The sequence below is a fragment of the Anopheles maculipalpis genome, chromosome 3RL, assembly GCF_943734695.1.
Source record: "Anopheles maculipalpis chromosome 3RL, idAnoMacuDA_375_x, whole genome shotgun sequence".
NCBI lineage: Eukaryota > Metazoa > Arthropoda > Insecta > Diptera > Culicidae > Anopheles > Anopheles maculipalpis.
This window is the reverse complement of record NC_064872.1, coordinates 66102696-66125042: the sequence shown is the minus strand read 5'-3', so window position 1 is coordinate 66125042 and position 22347 is coordinate 66102696. Positions and strand designations below refer to the sequence as shown.

Genomic DNA, 22347 nt, shown 5'->3' with positions numbered 1-22347 from the left:
TTTACGTGAGAAAGAAAATTGTCATCAAGGGCTACGTTTTGGGCCGTAAAAAAAAAGGTGTAACTGCTGCTAGCCATTCGAGCCACGGAACGTTCCACTCGTCCCACCCGTGCGGTACGGGAGCCAAAAAGAACTTCACCCCACCCGGTGTGGTGTGTGTCCTTCCAGCGGTTTGGTGATGCCGATACAATATGCAAAACACATTAAACCCCCATCGGTCATACACCGGTAGCTGGTTGGCGCCATCGCCCATCGCCCGATCGACGTCAATCTAGGACAATTGGACGCAGGCTTACCAGCCGCTATACATCATCTGCTGCCAATGCCATCAGCTGCACCTTGGACGGTTTGTGGCCAGTGCCAGTACTACCCCTTGTATTGTCATAAACAGAAACCTCAAAATCGGACAGGGAAGCTCGGGGAGCGTATTTTCGGGTATCACGAGCGACTGGGCGCCTCCATCTGCGTACTGTTTGTGAGACCCAATCCAACCGTACCGTCAAACACGCACACAGTATGTCATTGCAACTGCATTTGCATCTGAAATCGGTGGTACTGTTCGGGACGTGGTGCATTGATCTCGTTGACACAACTGACAAACTGGTCGGATCTTGTGCTATGAATCGTTTCACCTAGACACTCGAGGAAGACAATCCCCGGTTTGGTGCCGTTTTTTACCTGAATGGGTTAGCAAATGAGCAGGACGCACCAAACGTGATGCAATTAGGGGTTGACTTAGGGAAAATGCATTTTTCTTCTACCGTATTTTCGTAATGTCATGTTTAGCCATTCATACAAAGACGAGTGTGCAATTTGGTAAGAGCACAATTTAGTAAAGCTCGAAATTAAACGGTTATAAAGACATGCAAGGCTATTTTGTTTACTTACTTCACTTTTGCCACGAGATACACAGTTCCGGATGTCGGCTCCGGTAGGATCGAGAAGCATAGAGTCTTTCTGCAAAGAGAAACAGATGTCAAGTTAACATTAATATTAAGTAAATATTGGTTTTTTCAAGCCCGCATCGGTACCAGTTAGGTTTAACATTTAATAGTGGGCTTCAGGCGTCGAAGATTAAACGTCAAACATTTATGATCGAATCACCCCAAGGCTTCACGAGCTCAAAAAATGAAAAAGAATGTCAAAACTCATCTTCATAGAATCTCGGACGTTCGAAGCTATTTTAGTGAGATATTCTTTTGTTCCATTTTAAAAGCAGATTGACTTCCACTCAGAAAAAGGCTTTTAATAAAGGCATTTGAAAGGTGAATTATTATTGAAATTAATTGAAATTTTAACAACACACACCTACACAACAAAGCTTTGCTTGAATGCCAAAAAAGAGCTTCAAAATATAGTAACACTCGCTTTACCTAGCTCCATGAAACACACGCAACAAAAAAGCATTTAATTTGCCAGTAAAGCTAATTTCCTTCACCACCGTGTGGATTCACAAGAGTCCATCACGCTCATTACCAATACTACCCTCCTCTAGCAAATAGTACACAAATCCGATTATGAATTCCGGCACAAAAGCATCACAAAATCTGATTTCAAACTTCGAAGAACAAAGCACAGAGCAGGCAGGAATCCCAGCAACTAAATAGCTAAAATCGCATTCGTGGTAATGGGTTCGGGTTTTTGGCTGATGGGGTGATTCTAACTCAACCCCCACCCATAAAAGGTTAGGCCAGTAAGCTCCATTTGTTCAGCTTCAATTGATCCTGGTTTCGGGGTGGGGGGGGGGGGGGGGGGGAAGGGGTATAAACAAAAGGTACGGTCCAAAATGTTTTGCCGCTAATTTCATTCCCCAACTGCAGGAAAAAGAACCAACATGCGGCAAAGGTTCAGTAAGCCAGTTATGTAATTGTAGTCAGGAAGTTCAAGATGCAACATTTCAATTTTCTAATGCCACAATTAGCTGCCTTTGGTGGTTCATGATTTGGCTTGACCTTCACAAAAATGGTACAAACAAGGGTACAATTGTTGCTTTGATTATTGCGTGAAATTGTGTAGTGTGTATCGGGTGGCCTCAAAAAATTTGCAAGATCAGGACAATTTTCTGAAATTTCGTCTTTCGTTTTTGTATTCTATCGTTTCCCCGATAAACGTTGGTGGACGGTGGAAGACAACGAGCAAAGAAAGGAGGAGGATCATCGTAACAAAATGGAAAATTAAGTCTTTGTTTTAGGAGGCGAGTCTCCCAGTACGGTGTCGGTAAGCTGTGTTTGCAGTGTGTCTGGGGCTGATGCAGCTTAGAGGAAGTGTTGCCCGAAATATCACCCGGCTAGTACGGTAGAGGGCTTACTGTTGGGAAATTGAAATAATTAAATTGAGATCTCTATTGCATCGTACACTGGCAACTACTTTGCCTTTTTTGCTGTGCCAAATCAGACTGCTTTTGCTAGCAGTAGCGCTTCGAGATGTTTCAATCGAAAGCAGCAAAGCAGAGATGATTCAGTTTCTACTTGTTTTTGCATTCCACTTCCACTCAAAGTATTATCAGATGAAGTTAACTTTAGGACAAATTTAAGTATGTCTCGAATCAATACTTACATGCATATTTGATAAGTTTGTAAGAAAGTTTTTACTTCTGCACACAGTTTTATTTACTTTTCTAAAAGTTCTCTAATCGATAGATATTACGTGCAGACAAGTTTTCTTTACATGGTGGGCTTTAGAGTTTAGTCGAAACAAAATGAATTGTTTTGTTTGGTGGGGAAAGTAGACTGAAGTGAAGCACACGTGTGCGTCAGTAGGTAGCAAGTTGATTGATTTTCCATTAAGCAATATAAAGACGGATCGAATTCAATATCAATGTGGCAACTTTTAAGGCGATCAAAGGCGAACAAGCTCTTCATCTGTGCTGGGAGGAAAAAATACCAAGGAAAAATATTGTTCATACGTCGATCTAGTCATATCGTTTGCGTTTTAACAGCTTCGTTTGCAGATTGAACATGCACATTATACTAATAAATAAAACTAAAGCATCCAATGGAAACATTGATGGAAAATCCTGTTCAAAAAGCTATCAAGGATCATGGCGAGCGCAAGCTGTTCGGGCAACTATGTACAAGATTCAATGTCCACAGACCTCAACCGAAGGTGGCCATCATCACCCTCACCTGCATATACCTAAGAAACGTCAGAGCACCAAGAAACCGTAACGCTTTTAAGCGAAACAAAAACTGACTCCCCGCACATAAAGCAAAGAAACCCGATTCATTCGAAACCACCACCGAACGTAGCAGCCCGCACCGATGTCCAGCCTCCGATGGAAAAGTTGATAAGATTTCATAACGATTTTATTGGATTATAGAGAATTATAGTTCCAGCAACGAGGAAGCGAAGCTAAAATCGGACAAAAACCTTCGGCCCATCCTAGTGGGAAAATCGTAAAGCCGGAACATTCGCTTGAGTCATCTTGGTGTAGTTTTTTTTTTTAGCTTTTCTCGCCTCAGCTCGGGTCAGCTGACGTACACAGACGCAACCGGCAAATCGTCCGGTTGGCTTCGAACGAAAGGAATTAAAAATTGATCAGTTTTGTCGATATTTTTCAGCGCATAAAAGGACGCAGAAAAGTAAAACTGCACACATACAAAAGAAAACTCGGTCCACTGGTAGGAAGGTAGAAAGAAAAGCAAATGCCCTACCACCGAACGGGGATACCGTTTTGTCCAACATCTTCGATGGATTATATAACTAATGAAACCTATTTCTGCTTGGTTTCGTATTCTCCTTTTTTTATTGTGCTCTTCTGCTCCGGGGAAAAAAAAGTCATCCTGGATCGATCGAGAAAGTGCAAAACGATGGCAAATGGATGTCATTCCTCATTGCTTTCCCTGTGGCGTGTTCGATTCCCTTATACCTTTGTCCCCGCTCGGTTTCGCTCACAAATCGCAACGGATCGTCAAAGATTAAATTACTAGAAAATGTGCCACAAACCGTGAACCTCGGTGAGTTGATTTGAAGGAAAATCGTCCATGCACTCCCCGGTCCGGTGTGCTGTTTTGTCTTTCCCTTCTCTGCTCTCTGCCACTAATGCGTGCGAAGCTTTATTGGAGACAATTTTTCCACCCGATCGAGCAATCGATCGAGGGAAGCTGGTGTGATGCTTGGGAGGGGATTTATTGGATAAGTGATTAATGATTTTCACTTCAAAACGACCTAAAGCTAGATTTAATTTCATTACACAATTTTGTACTTTCCATCACTGTTGGTAGCATCGTTTTGAAGGATTCTTTTTAGATGTTGCTGGCTTCACTTTTTGAGTTTTAAGCACGGAAACGAAAAAGGGAAAAGGAAAACCCAAATAGAAAGCATAATTTGATGATAATGAAATCGGGTACTGATTGAAATGAAACAAGAGAAAGAGGAAAATCAGTCGAGTTGATAACGGAGTATACTGTGTCACATCTTGGCTAAGGTGCGTGAGCAAACCGACTGAAGATGATTAATGTGTATTTGTTTTATAATTTTACCAACGTACTTTGAAACTTTGGGGGCAGTTTTATGTCTGATTAAACGCTCCAGAGCGTTGTATTCCTTGTCTCACGTTATGAATTTTTGTTAGTTCAATATGTTCTTTCTTTTCAAAATGTTGCAATAATATGTGTATTTTCAAGTGATTTTCCTTTTAAAAAATTAACCAAAAGTCTGATTGAAAAATCAAAGAACTTAATTGATTGAACCACGGTAAATGGAACTTAAAAATCGATTGCTCACTGATGCTGAGAACCAAGCTGGTTAGAAATCCAATGAACTATTTTAAAACGCTAAACAATCTCACGCAGCTCTTTCAGACTTTCATCAATCGTTAGGAAGATTCTATTACAAGAATGGTTATAAATTTTTAAAGCAAACACATGAATTATGTTCCAAATGAAATGTAACAACGTGCTAAATACACGTGTGCTACAACACCCCCTTTTCTCGCGATTTCTTCCTGATGAAATGACAAAATCTGCCGACTCGTACGTTTTAATCTAGAAAAGGCTGCCGTGCTTCAAAAGCCATTATTAGATTATTTTGATTGTTTCTTCACTCCCGGACACATATCATACCCAAGCAGGCAGTGAAGTGTCACACACTCACCGTGTCCAAGGTAACACGCCTTAGCACCAAAAGCACACGATTTTCATCAACTCAAGTGTTGCTTGCTCCTTGCCGGGTAAGCCCATGGCAACAACTGTCGTATTTTGGGTGAGTTAGCAACCGTATCACAATCGTGTCGGCTCAAGTTGGCTTTATTTAATTTGATTTAATTAGTTCCACTTATGGCGACGAACTTTATTTCGAATTATCGAACAAAACGGGCGACTAGTGGTTATGATTATTAGGAAAAGCCCACTTATGGAGTGGTAGCCGTGATGGGGTGTTAATGTTTACCACAAGCTTGCAAGTATAGCAGACGTATTGATGTATTCGTATGTGATTGAATTCTTGTTTAGTTTGTTCAACAACACAGCGGGTAGTATCAAAGAAAGTGCTAGAAAGGAGGATGTAGAGGTATCAACTTCAAGCAAGATTAAATGAGCAAAACCCATCTAACAGGGAGTAAATCCGCATATCCTTCAGCAAAGGGTGTACAGGTAAATCGCGTTGCCCTTCAAATACCGATCCGGGAGAGGAAGGAAATTAATCTAATTTCACCTTTAATTGCATTGCACACTATTTTGGGTGTGGAAGTGTATAAAAACGTACTCAAAGGGCACTCTTTTTCCTGAAAAACAAACATTCACAATGAATAGGAAAGTTATTTGTCTAAGGTGGTTTATTTAATTTCCCCTCTTTGCCAAATTCCTCTGCCAAAGCAGAGTATTTGGTTCAGTTTATTTGGAAATAGGTGCTGCATTTTCACCCATTCTACAGTTTCCAATACAACTCTACATAGACTGCATGTATGTGTGTAAATAGGAAGTTTCGCTAACGGAATTTTAATTCTTTCGTATTCCGTTCCCAATCCCAAATCGTTTCATCTGGAAGTGAATTCCATCTTTTGCAGAGTTGTGTATTTTATGCATTACTTGCCCACCGGGATCAGTTTTCTTTCCATCGCCAGAGACAAAGGTAGAATTTTTGCCAACAAAACCGCAACAAAACAGAAATCCTCAAACCGCTATTGCTACTGAAGATGATGCTGTTTGTAAAACGCCAATTTACAAACTCCACTACAACATACAACACCAATGCAGATGGAGATGGTTGCACAATCAAAAACCCTCGCCACCGCATACTTCACAAAACTCGTGTCGTCTATTGCCTTGGTAACGTTTGGAAAATCTATCAGCATGTCTGAGAGTGTAAACTCGGTACATAAGTAAAGCTGGTGGTTTTCCTTTAGGAGGAATTCAACCGAACCTCAGCCCGAGATGCACCCCAGCATTTTGGGACACTGGAAGTCTTCGTCTGCACACCGGACATTCCTGCCAACCAGACCAACCTGAGCACCACTTTTGTTTTGGACGCATAAAAACACCGCCCAAAACCACCGATTCCTATTAGTCTAACCGTCAATCATAGAGGCCCAAGCGAATCATCAATTCCGGGAGGCAAATGGTTAAGCTGTCGTTGCGTTTTCAAAACACGCGAAACCGCAAAATTTGATCATCGGACAAGCGCAATTTTAAGGTTCATTGTTATGGGAGGGGATACGCTGCGTGATAATGGGACGAAGGGATGTGATTGTCAGTTCGTGGTTTGTCAATTGTTATGCGAGTGTTTTCAGTGCTTTGGTGACGGGTTTGGTTGGAGTATTGGGGTGTGAATGCCACCATTCGGTAGCAATTGTTGCTATTGTTTTGCGATACAATAATGCAAAGATGATTAGAACAGATAGTAGCATTAGAACTGTTATCGGGTGAATTGTTGAAATGTTGAAGTTAAATCAAATTTAAGTAATCAATTTTTTTTTGCTACCAGGACGGTTATCTATAACGATAACCTTTCTGGTTTTGTCGTATTCTTCTTTTGTCGTATATTATGTTAGTAAAGGTGAGAACCACATTTATTCTGTTGAAAGTGTTGCTTAAATAAAGCACAAAAATTGTTTTAAAAAAATGCAGAAAGCATTTGTTGAATTAATTTTACAGATAAATCTATGCCACATGTCTCTTATCTCACCTTGCAGTGCAATCGATTTCATCGAAATGAAATTAAAAACATTCCAACGGATGAAACGATTTAAACCATAAAAGAGCTCAGACTCTCCGCGAGCTCAGTCCCGCTCACCGACCCTACCCGTTAGCGGGTAAATGAAATACTTCGATGCAATTGTTCTAATCGAGCGATATATTTCATTTACGAGCTGGCATTCGTGAAATAAATTTAATTTATTTCATCGACATAATGTGCCGTTAGGTGGTTTTCGTTGATTTTCTTTTTTGCTAAATCCTTCTCTCTCTCTCTCTCTCTCTCTCTCTCTCTCTCTTTCTCTCGCTCTTTTGTGAAATCGAACCCACACCATCGGGGAGAAAAAATTCGCAACCAACCACTCGCACAACACATTAACCGGATCTCCACGGTTAACCAGTTAGGATGTGTAAAAATGTGGCTTCGCGGACAACCACGCATCACACCAACGCAGGGGGCAACGTATGGGAAGGCACATTAGTGGCCGCGCCCTGCCAACCGTTTGCTAGCGCTTGTCGCACAGATTCCATTCGCACCATGCACCGGCAAGCGGGTGCGACGAACGGCCAAAAACGGGAAGGGGGATTTTTCCGCGTGAAAATTATCACGCAAACGCGCGTACACATGTGAGAATGTGCGTATGGGGAGCAAAAGAACCGACCGGTGATAATGCGGCTCATGAGCGGGTCCTGGAATGAGACGCACGGTGGAAATGTTTATGCTATGGCTTCAAACGCGTGCCATAACCAGCAGTGCAGGGCGGTGCGTCCGATTGGCGCAAGGAGTAATGGCATGCAGCGTTGCAAAATAGCACTCGCATAGAAATAGTTTCCACCAGCGAACCGGAAAATGGGGAAAATATTTAATTTCTCAAAATTAAATTAAATCCCCACACTCATCGACTGTTTCCGTGGCGGTAATGGGTGGTTGCAGCATTTCAAGCGCCGTTTGACGCCTTTTTTCCGTGCGAACGTGTGTGTGCGTGTGTGAGTGTAAGGCTTCTTTTCCCATTCCTTCCTTTTCCCACACCAGTCGTGCTTAGTCAGCAGAAGGGTGGCAATTTATATTTTCATAAAATTTTATTTCATTACTTGCGTTATTTATGACGTGTCCGGTGGCGCCACCTAGCGCTGGGTAGCGGGACGAACGAAGCAAACGTTGGTGCCGGAACACCGGAAACAGTGCATTTTGTAAATTGGTCAGTTTTTAATTGATATTGGAAAGAAGAAGGGTGAAGAGGAGGGAGGGAGGTTAAATCATTGGGTGGGAACAGCGGGAGCTTTGATTAGAATTTTACTTTCGCCCTCGCTTCCATATTTTTTTCCTCACTCCACCACTCTTTTGGCCACCACAAGCTGGATCTCATTTGGTTCTAATCAGAGCGATTCTTTGTGGTTGGGTGAATAAATGTATTCATGTTCCAGGTGAGCGTGGGTGTGCGTGTGTTTATGTGTGCGGGAGTGCGTAATCATTAAAGCAGAAAATTTCCGTCCGGTTCGATCGGTTTACCGTTTTGGTTACGATGATTCGCTTTATTCAATTGCGTTTCAGCAAATAAAAAATATTAAAACCTGCTCTACGCTGCTTGTTCAGTAGGTGTAAAGAATGTACGTTTAACTAGAAATCAACAGAGCTGGTCTTATCTTTTTTCTTCTATTTTTTCCGATTAAAAGTTATTGAACCTTCTGCTGTGTGGATAGTTCGCTTGGCAATTTCGTTGAGGTTTGGATTTATTTCAACTAAAATATGCTTCCTTTTAAATGATGAAAAATAGTATTTCAGAGCAATAAATTCATGCTAATCGCTTGCCGGCGGTAGTGAAAAAGATCATTCAGCAGCTCTGTAAATCCGGGTCGTTGATACGCTGCTAATCCGTCATTTTCTGACCGGCAGCACGAACACCATAAATCGACCATTATTGTTGATCATTTCTTCCCGGCGCAGCTCACAACCAACACATTAAGCTTTGACAAATCCGTCACGAAAAAAGCATAAAACGCACCAAAACGCAACGATATGTAGTGTAAATACATTTATTTTTCGTGGCAAAAGTGAATGAAGAATGATACACATTCGTGTGAGTGCTTTATCTAGGTTAAAGGAAAGGCTTCATAGTATTTGATAGCGTGTAGGATAGTGTAGGATGCAGATGGTATGAATTTTCTTGCGTATTTTTTTTTTTGTCATGCTAGCATTTAACGTAGGCTACAAATCATTTGACCGGAAATCGAATGTCAGTCCTATCTGAATGATCAGAAAAAAGACGGGAGGATGACAGTTTGTTTACCGAAAACAGCCGAACCTTTCTCCACGGGTCAATTTCTATTACTCACACATCCAAACACACAGAAAAACACACACTTTTTGGGGTCGAAACAGGCAGGAAAACATATCCCTCATGCGAAGGATATCAGTGCAGCTTCGAAGCTCATAAATGTTAATCGTTCACATATCATTTATGGCTTATCTACTGTCGTCGTTGTCGTCCTCGTCCTCATCCTCGTAGTTATTGTTGCCTCGTTTAACTAATCCACTCCCCCCTCCCCCTCTCCCCACCGAACACAATCCTAACCAATGTTTATGGGATGCTGACGCCTAGGGCTGGCTTAGACATTTTTTGTTCCTTTCCGCTCGCATCCACCAATTGGCTGATTTGCGTTGCGTTAAAAAGGTCAGCGAAGTCAAACGAAACATCGTGCCGAGTCATCATCGTCGTTTCGCCGGGACTCGGCCGGGAAACTGTGACCGTGCTTTCGGTGGATGAAGGCAGCACTGTGACGGGTGACACTAAATGCTCAATACCCTGTTCGGACCTGACCTGTTCGGCAAGATCGGAGCAAAGGATCTTTTTCCAAAGGATCACAGCATTTCATGGGCGGGCTTTCGCAACGTGTGGCTTCTTTTCTTATCAGATGCTCACAACCATCGGTGACAGTTCGATTTCCGGTCAGTGTAGGTGTTGTGTTTGTGGGGTTTTTTTTCACCAACACATTCCATGGGATGGGGGATACTGCATGGGAGCATAAAAATTGTGTACTTTTTTCTCATCAGCTAGGACAACGGAGTCTCACTAAATTGATTGGTGGTGGTGCAACGACTATTATTTTTAAACTATTTTGAAAAATGAATCAAATTTAACTCTCATCAGATGTCAACTAATCTACTAATAAAATGCTAGTTGAATTTAATCTTTAGTTTCGCGAAGAAACAGTGCTGGCTGTAGCATTTCGGAGGCCCTAAACGGAGTGGAAATTGGCCCTCTATCACATTGAATCACAGTTCGGTAAGTGTCCGATTTTTGCTACCCATTTGAAAGACTTTTAGTTTATCTTCTCTGCATTTTTAAGTTTATTGATAATTGATCTATAAAAATGGAGGGAAATTTGCATACACCAAAAACAATGTTGACGTGTGTGCTTGTCTAAAACTCATACCAAATTTACCATAACCTAGTGCTATCTCTTCTAGTGTTTGTTATACTGTCCAAATTTCTTTTTATTTTTGATAATAAATCCAATTTTGAAAGAACATTTTCATTGTGACCTAGAAGGTCGTTAAGCCAAGAAGAAAAAGAAGTATCTTCGGCCCAGAATTCAGAAAATCGATGAAAATGCACAGAGTTTCACTAGTAATACGGAATGAATGAAACTATTTCCATACACAGTTCGACTTTCTCTCTTAATCTTCATGGATATCATAGACACAGCTTTTATCATCCGATGTTTGGCTTACTTTCCAAATCATCAAGCACTCTGTTGAAATTAAATGTACGATTTGTATCGATGCAAGTCAGCAGCATTTAATCTCACGTAGCAACGACAATTTTATGCACCAAAATCCAATCTACCCGACCCACAATTTAAGAACACGGTTTAATGCCACCAAAAACCTCAATCCAGGGAATGCACTTAAGCTATCCAAGATAACATCAAAATCGGTCGGTTGATGTAGGGATGGATCGATTAGCAGTAAAATTAAATTCCCTATCAAATGACGTTTCCACAGACTTGCCGACAAGCTGACTAGCTGTAGCGTAAACTCACACACCCACGTAAAGCCATCCCGTGAAGCTATCGAAGTATCGATAACGATTCCACCCGATAATCTCTCATCCTAAGAATAGCCACATTTGATGGTGTGCTTCTAATGGCTGCGATACTTCCGCACTTTGGAAAATAGATAGGCCAAAAAAAAAAAACGTACCATGAATATCCGAACGTAGAGCGAGAGAGATTCGGATCGGATGAAACGTCAAAAGGTGACACGATGATCCTTAACGGTAGCGTTTATCCGTACCATTATCCTGCTCCACGGTACACGATACATGACCGAAGGTACTCGTCCAAGCCGGGCTGCTATACGGCCCGAAACCATTAAGGTAACGTGTCCACGTTCTGTTTTCCACCATGCGATGCCATTCCATTCCGAGCCTGCCTTCACATCCGAAGGAAACGTGAGGTGGAATTTGTGAGCGGCATTCTTAAAATGTTCCGAATATCGTGGAGACATATCCATACTCGAGGCTGATATTGTGACTTCTGTCGTTCTTTCGCTCGCTGTGCGAGTGTGCCGCATCGGTCACTGCTTCATTACATCGTCTTTTTACTTCCTAATTTCTGCTATTTTTTTCTCTTTTTATTCTCGGTACCACCAGAACTGCCTCAGGTGGCTTACGAATATTTTTGATGCCCACTCACTTTGGTCATACCTTTCGGTTTTCTGGCATTTCGTTTCCGACTTTGGTTCTGGCTGGCAAACGGAAGCAAACGCCTCGGGAGACAAGCGTCCCAGTGTGGCATTTGTTTGGACGTACGGATGCCGGATTGGATCGGCTTGGTGCGATAGCGGTCTGGCAGGAAACGGTCTTCTCAAGCGTACGAGATACTGGCGTAATTTAATAAGAAAGGTCATTGTCGTTGCTTGATTGCAGGAGAATAGTGATGATGATGATGATGGAATTGTTGATGGCAGACAGAAGATTGACAAGTGGCACTGGATAAAAAGCTTCGTCAATTTCTACAATTTCTCAGTTTTGCTATGAAGAAAGAAGAAGTATCTTGAGCTTTTCAATGTTTTTATTGTTTTCCTTTCGTATGTTTAGCGATTAAAGATAAAACACTACAAAATGTCTCTTACTTCATCTTATTGGTTTTGCTTCTATGTAGCTAATGCACTCAGAACCACTGAACCAATTGATCCTACAAGTCAAACCGTTTTTCACAACACATCAGAAAACGCATCGTTAGTATTTCTTCGACACTTAAGTGAGTAGAGCTTTTGCTTTATAGGTTGCACATTCCAATGGATAGTACAAACGTAATAAACGAAACTTGTGCCCCTTCTCCCTAAACAAACGATAGATTTTCCATACACAGCCCCAAATCTGGCGGGTGGCCCATTTACCAAGCCGTAGAGCCAGCTAACTCTTGCAGGATTTTATTTTTCACTGCATGTCGTTAATAGTGCAGCACTCCAGCAAACTGCAACCTCAACAAAAATCACCATGGCCATGAAGCCGAGCTGCTGCACGCCATGAAACGGAAAGCTTTACAAGAAGCATACAAGGTAAGAGAAAATGGTGTCCGAAGAAAGCAACGGGTTGAGCTCAGCAATAAAAGAAAAAGAATGCGGCCAGAAAAAAACGGCATCAGCTGCATTTTAACTCCGGTAGTAATTAATTTAGTTTGCTGAAGAGGAGTTGGACAAGAGTGGTCACAAGTACACCTTCTGCGCATGTGTGTGTGTGGCTGTGTGGTTCTTGCCAACCACATGTGAGGACGGTGCAAATCCGTGAATTTTCCACAAGAGGATGTATGCACTTTCTAAATAAAGAAAACAAAAAATAACAGACACACAACATACAACATAAAAGTGCTGTGGTTGACGAAAAGAGCGGCTTACGTCGCTTTTCTCGCTCGTGTTGTAGGAAGGAATTGGAGCATTTCAATGTTGTGTTTTCTTTTTTTTTTGGTTGGTTGGAATTTCTTCCATTTTTCGTGTTTCCTTTCGTCTGTTGAATTTTCCTGCTACACAGTAACACAGTGCAAAATAACACCTTTTAGTTTAGTGACTGTAAAGGCGAGAAGGTGCACCTGTTAGATAGAGTCCGTTGAAGTAAAATTGAAATTTTAACTTTGCTGATGGAACAAACCTAACGTTCTGGGCGAGCTTGTTGATTTGAAGCATATTTTCAAACGGCTTTTATGATATGGAAGTGCTTGAATTTTTCGTCAAACTTAATAGCAAATAAAATAGATTACGATTAATGATAGAAAAATCAGGAAAAATCTCTCATGAAAGGTCCTCCAAGAATTAAAAACAAAAACAGTTGAGGTAACTGCTCTCCAGTGCAGTAATCTTTTTTATCTAATCCAACCTCAAACCCAAAGTTTTTAAACAGAACAATTTATCTGAGTATATTTTTTCAAGAATTGTTGTTTGAGTGGTAACTAGAATTGGTATTGGAATAAAATAAAATAAATAAAATGTTCGAACGTTTCAATTTTTGTTTGCAATAATTGTTAATTTTACTTAGAAGAAAACACCCCCTTAAAAGCGCCATTCGATGTCGTTGAGAACGGTTTTGACTTTGGATTAAAAAAAAAACAACCAAACGATCATCTTAAGGATCGAAAACCTTCATAGAGACGCATCCGGTTCCCTGAAGCGTGTATATGCCACGACTGGTTTTTTGTTGTCCTTCACAAGCAAGAACACGCGGAATCGCTTTGATGGAGAAACAATATATTTTATCGTCAAATAGCTATCCCCTGTGCATATGCATGCATGTGGCTGGCCCGTGTGTGTATGTCAAGCGGTGGGAAATAAACATACCGTTCACAAGATACCCGACGACGTGTGGCCAATGCCAGCAGGTACCCAGCAAACAATGTGCAGACAGGTCTGGCACAAAAGGAAAAAAAAGAAAAACGATGGAAAAACACATCAATTCCGCATCCGGATACCGGACGTCCTGTCTTTTGGGAGGAACCCGGTGGTGATACTCGTGCACCGCAGGTTGATGTGTTTTGCTTTTCCTCCACATGCTGCAAAACCTCACGGCACCGCACAACAAGCGTGGTGCATCTTGCCCCTCCTGGGAGCTATTTTCCTCCCGGACTCGTTCAGATCAAGCGATAATCGAAAGCATCCCCACTACGAAACAGAAGCGCAGGGAAATTCAGGAGTTCCCAAATACCGGGTGGGGGTCAAAACAATTTCCCTCGTTCCCCATAACTGCTTCGGAAATGACTCCATCTAAACGGGTTGCTTTAGTGCTTTTTTATTTTTATCCCACTCACACACACACATACGCTCACACACTGCCCTCTGCATCAACCGATTTGTCGATGTGCATTCTGGGGGATGCTTTTTTCCCGGTTTTCCCGGACACGAAAACGGTTGCACCCGGTACGAAAGGAAAGATCAATTGATTTGAATTCGTACGTTAGCTTCATCACCGTAAGGGCCGGCAGTTCACCTGGCAGCACCTCCAGGCTTGGTCGCGTTTGTCTCCCCCAACCCCTTCCCTTTTCTGGGTTAGGTTTGTTTTTGTTTCATTTCAAAGCAGACACACACACACTAGTGCAAACAAACAAACACCCAAAATGACCGCAGAAATAGCTTCCCACTGGTTTTGAAAGCCAGAGAGTTCTAGATACCACGCCAGATACCAGGCTACGGGGTACCAATACGTGGGGGGGGGGGGGGGGTGGTAACTATTCCGTTTGATGTGGTTTGCAGATGGAAAACTTCACAAAACTCCGCTAGACCGGTGTTGCCAGTTTAGCTTATCGAGCATGTTTGAGCAGTGTTGCGCTTGAAAACGAGCACAGAAAAAATGGGTTGGAAAATGAAATCGAATCGAAAAAAAACACACATTTAGTGCATTGCTTCTCGTCTATAGAGTGCGGTTTTAAGCATAGTAAAGGCGAAACTATTAATAGAAAACTCTCGTTCAGGGTCAATTGATAATGGTATAGTTTCGGTGAAGCAGAGAAAACATTCGATGTTTATGTTTCAATTGATAATAAATGAAGTATTGAAATCATGTATGGAAAAGCTTGTTCCCTTTTAGAATCACTTACCTCGCACGATGTCATGCTTATGTTTTTCAAGTTAAGTTTATACACTCGGTTCCTGAAATGAGTAAAGAAAACAGTTATTAAGCAGGATATTTTGGTGTACTAAAAGGAAAATTTAAAAACAGAAACAATGCTCAGTTAAAAAGGCTTATTACCGCCTTACGTTAGGCAAAGTGGGTAACAGGATAATGACACTCAGAACACAGGTCTGGAACTCCATACAGCAGGACTCAATAATCCAAATCGGCTATGGTTTAAATTTAATCCACATAGTTTTTGCTCTAAATTGAGACTTCATAATTTCAGTATTTGGTATATTGGCAGACCATAAGGCCCACTTATTAGCGCAAAAGTATACAGAGAATAAAAAAAAAAAAAAGATGGGCCCTGACAGTGACGCGCAGGAAATTTATTTGTTCACAAACATTAAGTAAGATATGCCAGTTTCGAACGCATCGCAAAAATCCTTAAAATTATGGCACAACAGATCGGAAAATTCAAAAGCTGTGGACCGATCAATCACAGCGAACAAGGGCCGCGCTAGTAAAATTCGGGATGGCACTTAGAATTTGATGGCCGAGAATAGAATGGAACATTCAACGTGGGACAGCCCACCAGGAACGTTTGGCGTTCAACATTATAAGTGATCAGGATTAAAAGAAATACAAAGATCTCAAACATAACTTCGTTGTTGATCTTATTGAGGTTGTGCAGTCATGTGTCCCTACAAACCAGCTGAACCCTAAATATCCTATGATAATAATGGCGTTTCGACGGTCGAAGCTGGAACTGTACCATACCTTTATAGTCCCAGTACTCACATATGCCTCTGAGACATAGACCCTGTCCAAAACAGACGCAGCCCTCTTAGTCGCATTCGAGAGGAAGATGCTCAGAAGGATCTTTGGCCCCGTATGTGTGGAATGACAATGGAGGAGCCGCTATAACGACGAGCTTTAAGAACTGTATGACGACCTCACCGTCGTGCAGCGAATTAGGCTCGCCAGGCTCCGATGGGCTGGCCATGTTACACGCATAGTACTGGACGACCCAGTTCAGGAATTCCTTTTAGGCCATCCACAGAGAAGGCGTTTTAGGCCCAGATTGAGGTGGGAAGATGGCGTAGAATCATCCGTCATCAAGACTTGGATAACGGATTGGCGGACGACAGCGTGAGACCTTGAGCAGTTCCAGACTCTGCTGCGGCAGGCTAAGACCGCAAAGCGGTTGTAACGCCTGATAAGTAAGAAAGTAAGCAAATATGGCGTTTTAAGTAACGACAAAAATAACAGTTGATCAGTAATATAGTACAGGCAGTAAGGATCGAATATCCTTCGTATTGTTCTCTAAACTTTAAGGACTTTTAATAAAATAGCTCAAAAGTTATGTAAAATTTCTAGAAAAGCCAAAAAGTATAGCTTAAATGGGTGTTTACATCAACCCGCAGCTCGATGAAATTCATATTTCATATTAATTGGATACCTCACCGCACACTAATACCTCAAACAAGGCCAATTAAACAAATGGCTATAGCACATCATTGTACTCTAACTTTAATAATGTAGTAAAAAATTAAACCCATAAATATCCAAGCAGAACCACACCTCATCGCTTAGCGTGAAGTAGCAGCACAAGCAAAGCAACAACCAGCAGCAAAAAAATCGCAAAATCATCGTAAAAACGTTTTGGTGTCGATAAAAAGCACCTCAAGTTCATGGTGTTAGCATAAACAGCCGAAATAGACACCAGCGTGAGATTAAAACTCCTCACCCTCGGTTTGCTTTTGCCTTCCACTTCCACAATCGTTACTAAGCAGCTTCATCAACATTCCGGACCACCGTTCTCAGCACTTCGCAGCCGCCCAATTTCTATGAATCGATCCACTCGTGACGCACTTAGCAGAGTCCTCGCTGGGCGTTTTTTTTTTTGTTTTGCTTTTGGCTTCTGCCCGTTGCCTTCGTCAAGCCAACTTTAGCTTGCACGTAAATTATTTTCCGCCTCATGAAACCTGGGCACGGGGCGCCAGGTTCACCGGAGTGGCCTTTCCGGTCTTGTCCATGTTCATCCGGACCGGGCCCCAACCACCCAACCACACCACCACCCATTGCCGGAGGTAATTTTCCCAGGCCTCAAACAAGTGCGTAAGAATACACTTGAAGTTGATGTGGCGAAGAGATGCGCCCGGCAATCAGCAAAGAAACACGGATAAAGCGACCGAACCGACAAAAAAAAAAAAGGTGGAAGCGGCCCCGGTGGAAGTCAGCCGGTAGCACAAAAACCGCACCGTTAGAGACCGATTCGCACACTTTATGAATTATTTATCTCTCGCTCGCTCTCTCTCTTTCTTGCATTCTTTTTGCTTGGCAGTGGAGCTAGAAGCCGCTAAAGTTCGAGTTGTGTTTCCCACAGTTTCCGCGGTTTTTCGGCAGAAAGCGAAGAAGCGCCCGGGTCCTACTTCATTAGCAATTTCTGTACGCACTTCCCACCTCTCCAAACTTCTCCGAGGGGTCGAACCATCCGAAAAACCGACGACACAACACCAACACTGTGTCGATCCATCAATTGAGAATCCGAAATAAAACACCTTTCGGTCGGAAACATATTAAATATTTATCCAGCGTAATAGACTCCTCCGTATCCTCGTTTCCGTTCCGGGCGATCCTGGGCGGCCCCTTATTGTTTCGCAGCAGGTCAGCAAAAGCGAGAAAGTGGAGAAGCAGCGCCATCTAGCAAGGAAACCGAAGGATGGCAAAACAGAAACCCTCCTAAACCACGCAAAGAAGCCGGAAAAGGACCAGGCCGCTGGGGGGAGGTGGTGCCTATATCTTGCATCCGTTTTCCGGTTTGATAAAATCTGACAGCTGTTACTGCGTGTGCCAGCCCCTGTGACGAAGACCCACTATTGGGGTTTCACTGGAAGGTTGAATCGGACGCGTCCCAGGCACAAAGTAACGGACCGCAACGGAAGGAGTTATTTGTGTTGAGTCAGTTGTTTCCCGATTTCTTCGACAAAGTCTAAGTCAATCTTTATTTCTTTTCCCTGTCCCGAAAGCGGGCCTGCCGGATTCGGCCTCGGTATCGGAAATCGGTTGGGTGTTTTATTGGGGTGGAGCTTCCTTGAATGGGCCTTGTAATAGATACCTTTACCGAGGATAAACTCCAACCTCCTAAAGTGGGTGTCCTAATGTGCTGCAATTAAATTGTGCTACCTTCAGCATAAAACACAACACGACCCAACACGGTCGGCAATTAGGCGGTCCATTTTCCCTCCCACATTTGTGGTCCCGAAAAAGGATAAGAAAAAAATGGAACAATTCCAGGACATTTAAGCAACAAATAACGTGTGATTGGTTCTATCTCCTTCGAGAAATTTACTTGCAGCTCCGGCAACGAACGGTACATAAAGCCTTCTTGATGCTATCTTTTCATTCAATGACGCTTTTCGATGCTTCGTCCTTTCGGCAGGTAACTCGTTTTGGGACGCACGCAATTTATCTCGTCACTGTTTTTCGCCCTGTGACCTTGGTAGAGCATTTTTTTGCCTTGCTTAACGTCCGCACTACAAACTCTTAAGGGAAATTAGTGTGTTCGTGAATCTGCCCCGTTCGTTCGATCGTTAAGCCCCAATCCTCGTTGAAAACCGAGCCTCGAAAGGCATTCTTATCCATCAGTTTTCGGATGAAAAATTTTCGCTCTCACGAACAATGTGCGTGTCTTCGCGGTGCGTATCAGAGCGGGCATCAGTATAACTGGAGCAGGTAAATAAGCTTACTCTGCTGATGCTGCTACCTGGCCACGGGTAAGAAGGCAACCCGAAAACGTCCATCTTTGGAAGGTGTACTTGTGTATGTGTGTTTGTGAACAGCCTGGAAAATAAATTACGTTGCGACTTCAAACACCAAACAGACGATGGCGATGTGCCGGTACGCGCAAACCGAAAAAGCTTTCGAGTGAAGCGGCCAAGAGCGATAAGAAATTTTCGTTGCCGCTCGCTGGAAACCAACGGGATAATTTAATTTGGTGCCCTTCGAAAGCGTTTAAGCGAGTGCGCAGCGAGTGTCTCCCGGTTGGAGATTGTTTGCTGGTGTATCCCCTGGTTTCGTCGAGCTTCTCGGAACTTTCGAAAGTGTTCCGCTTTGTGTATTGTTCGTCTCTTGCAATTTATCTCTTGTTTTCATATTTCCAGCACGACGTTTCTTGGTTAGTCACGTTGGTGTTGGTTGATTTATTTCATTCGGAACTTTTTTTCATTGTAGGATTAAACTTTCTTCCATGTTTTGGATTTTAGTTTTCCATTTTGTGTTGTTTTATGTGATTTGATATTTTACTGAAGTGATTATTCGGTGGAATGATATAGTTGCTTTTATAGTCATTAAGTCAAAAATAGAAGTCTAATTTGACATAAAATAGGGTTTGTTTAGAATGTTCGAAGTGATTTTGATAAAAAAATATTGGTTTAGTAAGGATGATACTCTTACAGAATGCAGAAAATTTCAGTTAAAAGTCATAAATAACAAGATTTGTTAACAACAAGAGTTGAAAATCTGCAATCCTCTTAACTTTCATTAACATTGTTTGAAAGATAACATTAGGTGAGTCCACGTATATCCTAAGGAAAATTGTGCAAGTCTTAAGAGTTAAGACAATAACAAACGGTATTAATTGGAACCTTAAAGATGGAGCAGAGAACCAAACGGAAGATAATCATCTCAAGGATTCCTTCATAAGAAATTTGATGCACTCTTTTCCCAGCGAGTGATACTCCAACATTATATCTGTTCCGAACAAGAATAAAAAAAAAACATACAAAACAAAACCCGCAACGAAACACTAATTGGAATTTATGACAAATTTCCCAACTACAAAACATCCGCAAAAAAAGGATTTTTGTCCTTCCCGCTTTCTTTCTCTGAAGCATTGCACTTTTCTACGAAGAATGTGAAGCAAACGTAGGCAGGATTTTTTTTCTTACTTTCTAAAAAGCAAGCAAGTAAAAACTAGGCCACCAACAAAGCAGAAACTGTGCCAGTGTCATGAAGCTCACTGCTCTCTGTCGTCATCATCTTCTCCGACAACGTCAGCGTTAAGACGTTTGATGCTGAATGTTCTTCTGGTTGTGCAGGTGTGTGTATGTGTGTATGGGGCCACATAAAAATGATTCCATTCAACGGATGAACTTTTGGTTGGGTCGTTTTTTTTTCTTCTTCTCTTCTCTCGTCTCATACTCGTCTCATTCCGTGCTGCTCTAGATGAGCCACCGGTAAAGCAAGAAACTGCTGGCGAAGGAAACTTTCACCGCACAGTGCGCTGCTGTTTCCGATTTCACATCTGGATTATGGTGCTCTTTCGCACTCCGGGCTGACAGAAGCGATGAGCAGCTGGAGCACGAAATAGAATGTGCTGAAGCCTACCGCATTGTGATAAAATAAAGCAGCCAAACGTCCCCGTCACTAGCCGCCGGCGGTACGGACGGTAAACGCGTGGCGTGGGTGTGGTGAAAAATTTATTTCAATTTGCTTCCGAAACGCACAGCTTCTTTCACTCTCTTATCTTATCACTGTCAGATGCTTCAAACTTTGTTCTTCTAGAGTCTTTGTTTTTGCGCTATTTCCCTCGTGTTTGGTTCTTCGGGTGTTCATTTTTCTTTCTCGATCCATTTTTTTGTAGCACAACTAAAGATTTGAAGGTGGAAATTTCTTCCTATGTTCATCCAGTGTCCGTGGTGCTGTAGTACATTTAATCCAATCCAGATAAACTTTCCAAATAGTCAACAGCAAACCTACCCCACGTAAGACATGCTATAGACGAGGGGCGCATGGTAATAGCAAAAAAATTAAGAAAAATACTCAATTCATTAGAAAGTGACATTAACATATTTTAACTTCTGTCACTACCCAAGCAAATCTACCCCCACCTTTTACTGAGTAATCTGCTGACGGAAGAGCAGCTCAATGTATTGACTCTGTGTGCGTGTTGTTGATAATCGCACCAGGGATAAAAGCAACAGCAGGAGCTAACTGTTGCTATTGCAGGAGAAAAAATGTGTACGGCTGTATCCTCTGACAGACACGAAACTATCTCTAATTGAGCAGCGAGACATACGGACAAGGACTGTCAGTTTTTGTGACAAATTAGCCAACAGATTTTCTCGCAACCCTCGGCATAGGGCAATGTGAATTAAAGACAAATTGGCGGATTATGTCTGAGGTTTATGCCTTTCGGTGTTTGCTTTTGCAATGGAAGAAAGAGGAAGAAATGCTAAAAAGCAAGTTCTATGTGACGTTAACAAATGGTTTTAAAATCTGTAAATAAATTTAAATTTGAAGGTATTCAAGAAATGCATAATATATAATTTGTGATACTTCTACACTTTACAATTAAAAAAAAACTTTACTTCCCAGCCCATCCCATACAGACCCTCCCTCTGTAGTGAGGACTGACTATCCAACTACGTATCTCAAATTATAATTAATTCTAATAAAAAATCATTAAACGAACGAGATCGACGAGGAGGTTGTTGAATCAAGAAGAAGGAGCTTCCTTGTCAAAACAATCTTTACGAACAATCATGAAAAATCTATATCAATGTTCAATTGTTTAAAATCATTGCAACGAGATGCTTTTAATTTCTGCTTCTCGCTTGCAGCTACATTAACAACAAATGCTGTTAAATTTCACAGCTTAAAGACATTCTATTCTGATGTGCTGCTTATATTAATCCTATTTAACGTTTCCAACGAACCCAATCATACCCACACCCGGCTAACCCATCGACTAGAAAATAATGTACCGCTTTCTCATTAATCCAAACACCACTCATTAGGAAGCAATTTTAGTATCAATTAAATGAACCACGCAACAGCAAACTGCTTACACTGTATCGGCCATGGGAACGATTTAGCTGCCGCTCTTGCATGGGTGCGGGGTGCAAAAACCAACCACACACCTGACGCGAGGCATTCCAGCTTCGGCAGCGGGAAATAATCCCGTATTGATGAATGATGATGACGGTTCGTGATGGGTTTTCTAGCGAACGGATTTGCGGTGTAAATTTTCGGCTGTGTAGATAGAGCTTCACCAACATTCGTGTGTGTGTGTGTGAGTGCGCCTTGTTACACACCACTCTTCACAG

At 42.0% G+C, this 22347-nt stretch overlaps 2 protein-coding genes across 2 annotated transcripts in view; one reads left to right on the top strand and one right to left on the bottom strand.

Annotated features, from left to right (window-relative positions):
* LOC126561735 (semaphorin-2A-like) overlaps positions 1–22347 on the top strand; it is a 624320-nt gene that overhangs the window by 150117 nt on the left and 451856 nt on the right. The gene's annotated exons all lie outside the window — the stretch shown is intronic.
* Positions 1–22347, bottom strand: part of LOC126563574 (semaphorin-2A-like) — an 88485-nt gene that overhangs the window by 19422 nt on the left and 46716 nt on the right. Inside the window, exons 3-4 of the mRNA XM_050220220.1 lie at positions 15219–15270; positions 889–957 (exon numbers count right to left, since the gene is read on the bottom strand). Coding sequence (XP_050076177.1) covers positions 889–957; positions 15219–15270 — 121 coding nt within the window. The remainder of the gene's footprint in view (positions 1–888; positions 958–15218; positions 15271–22347) is intronic.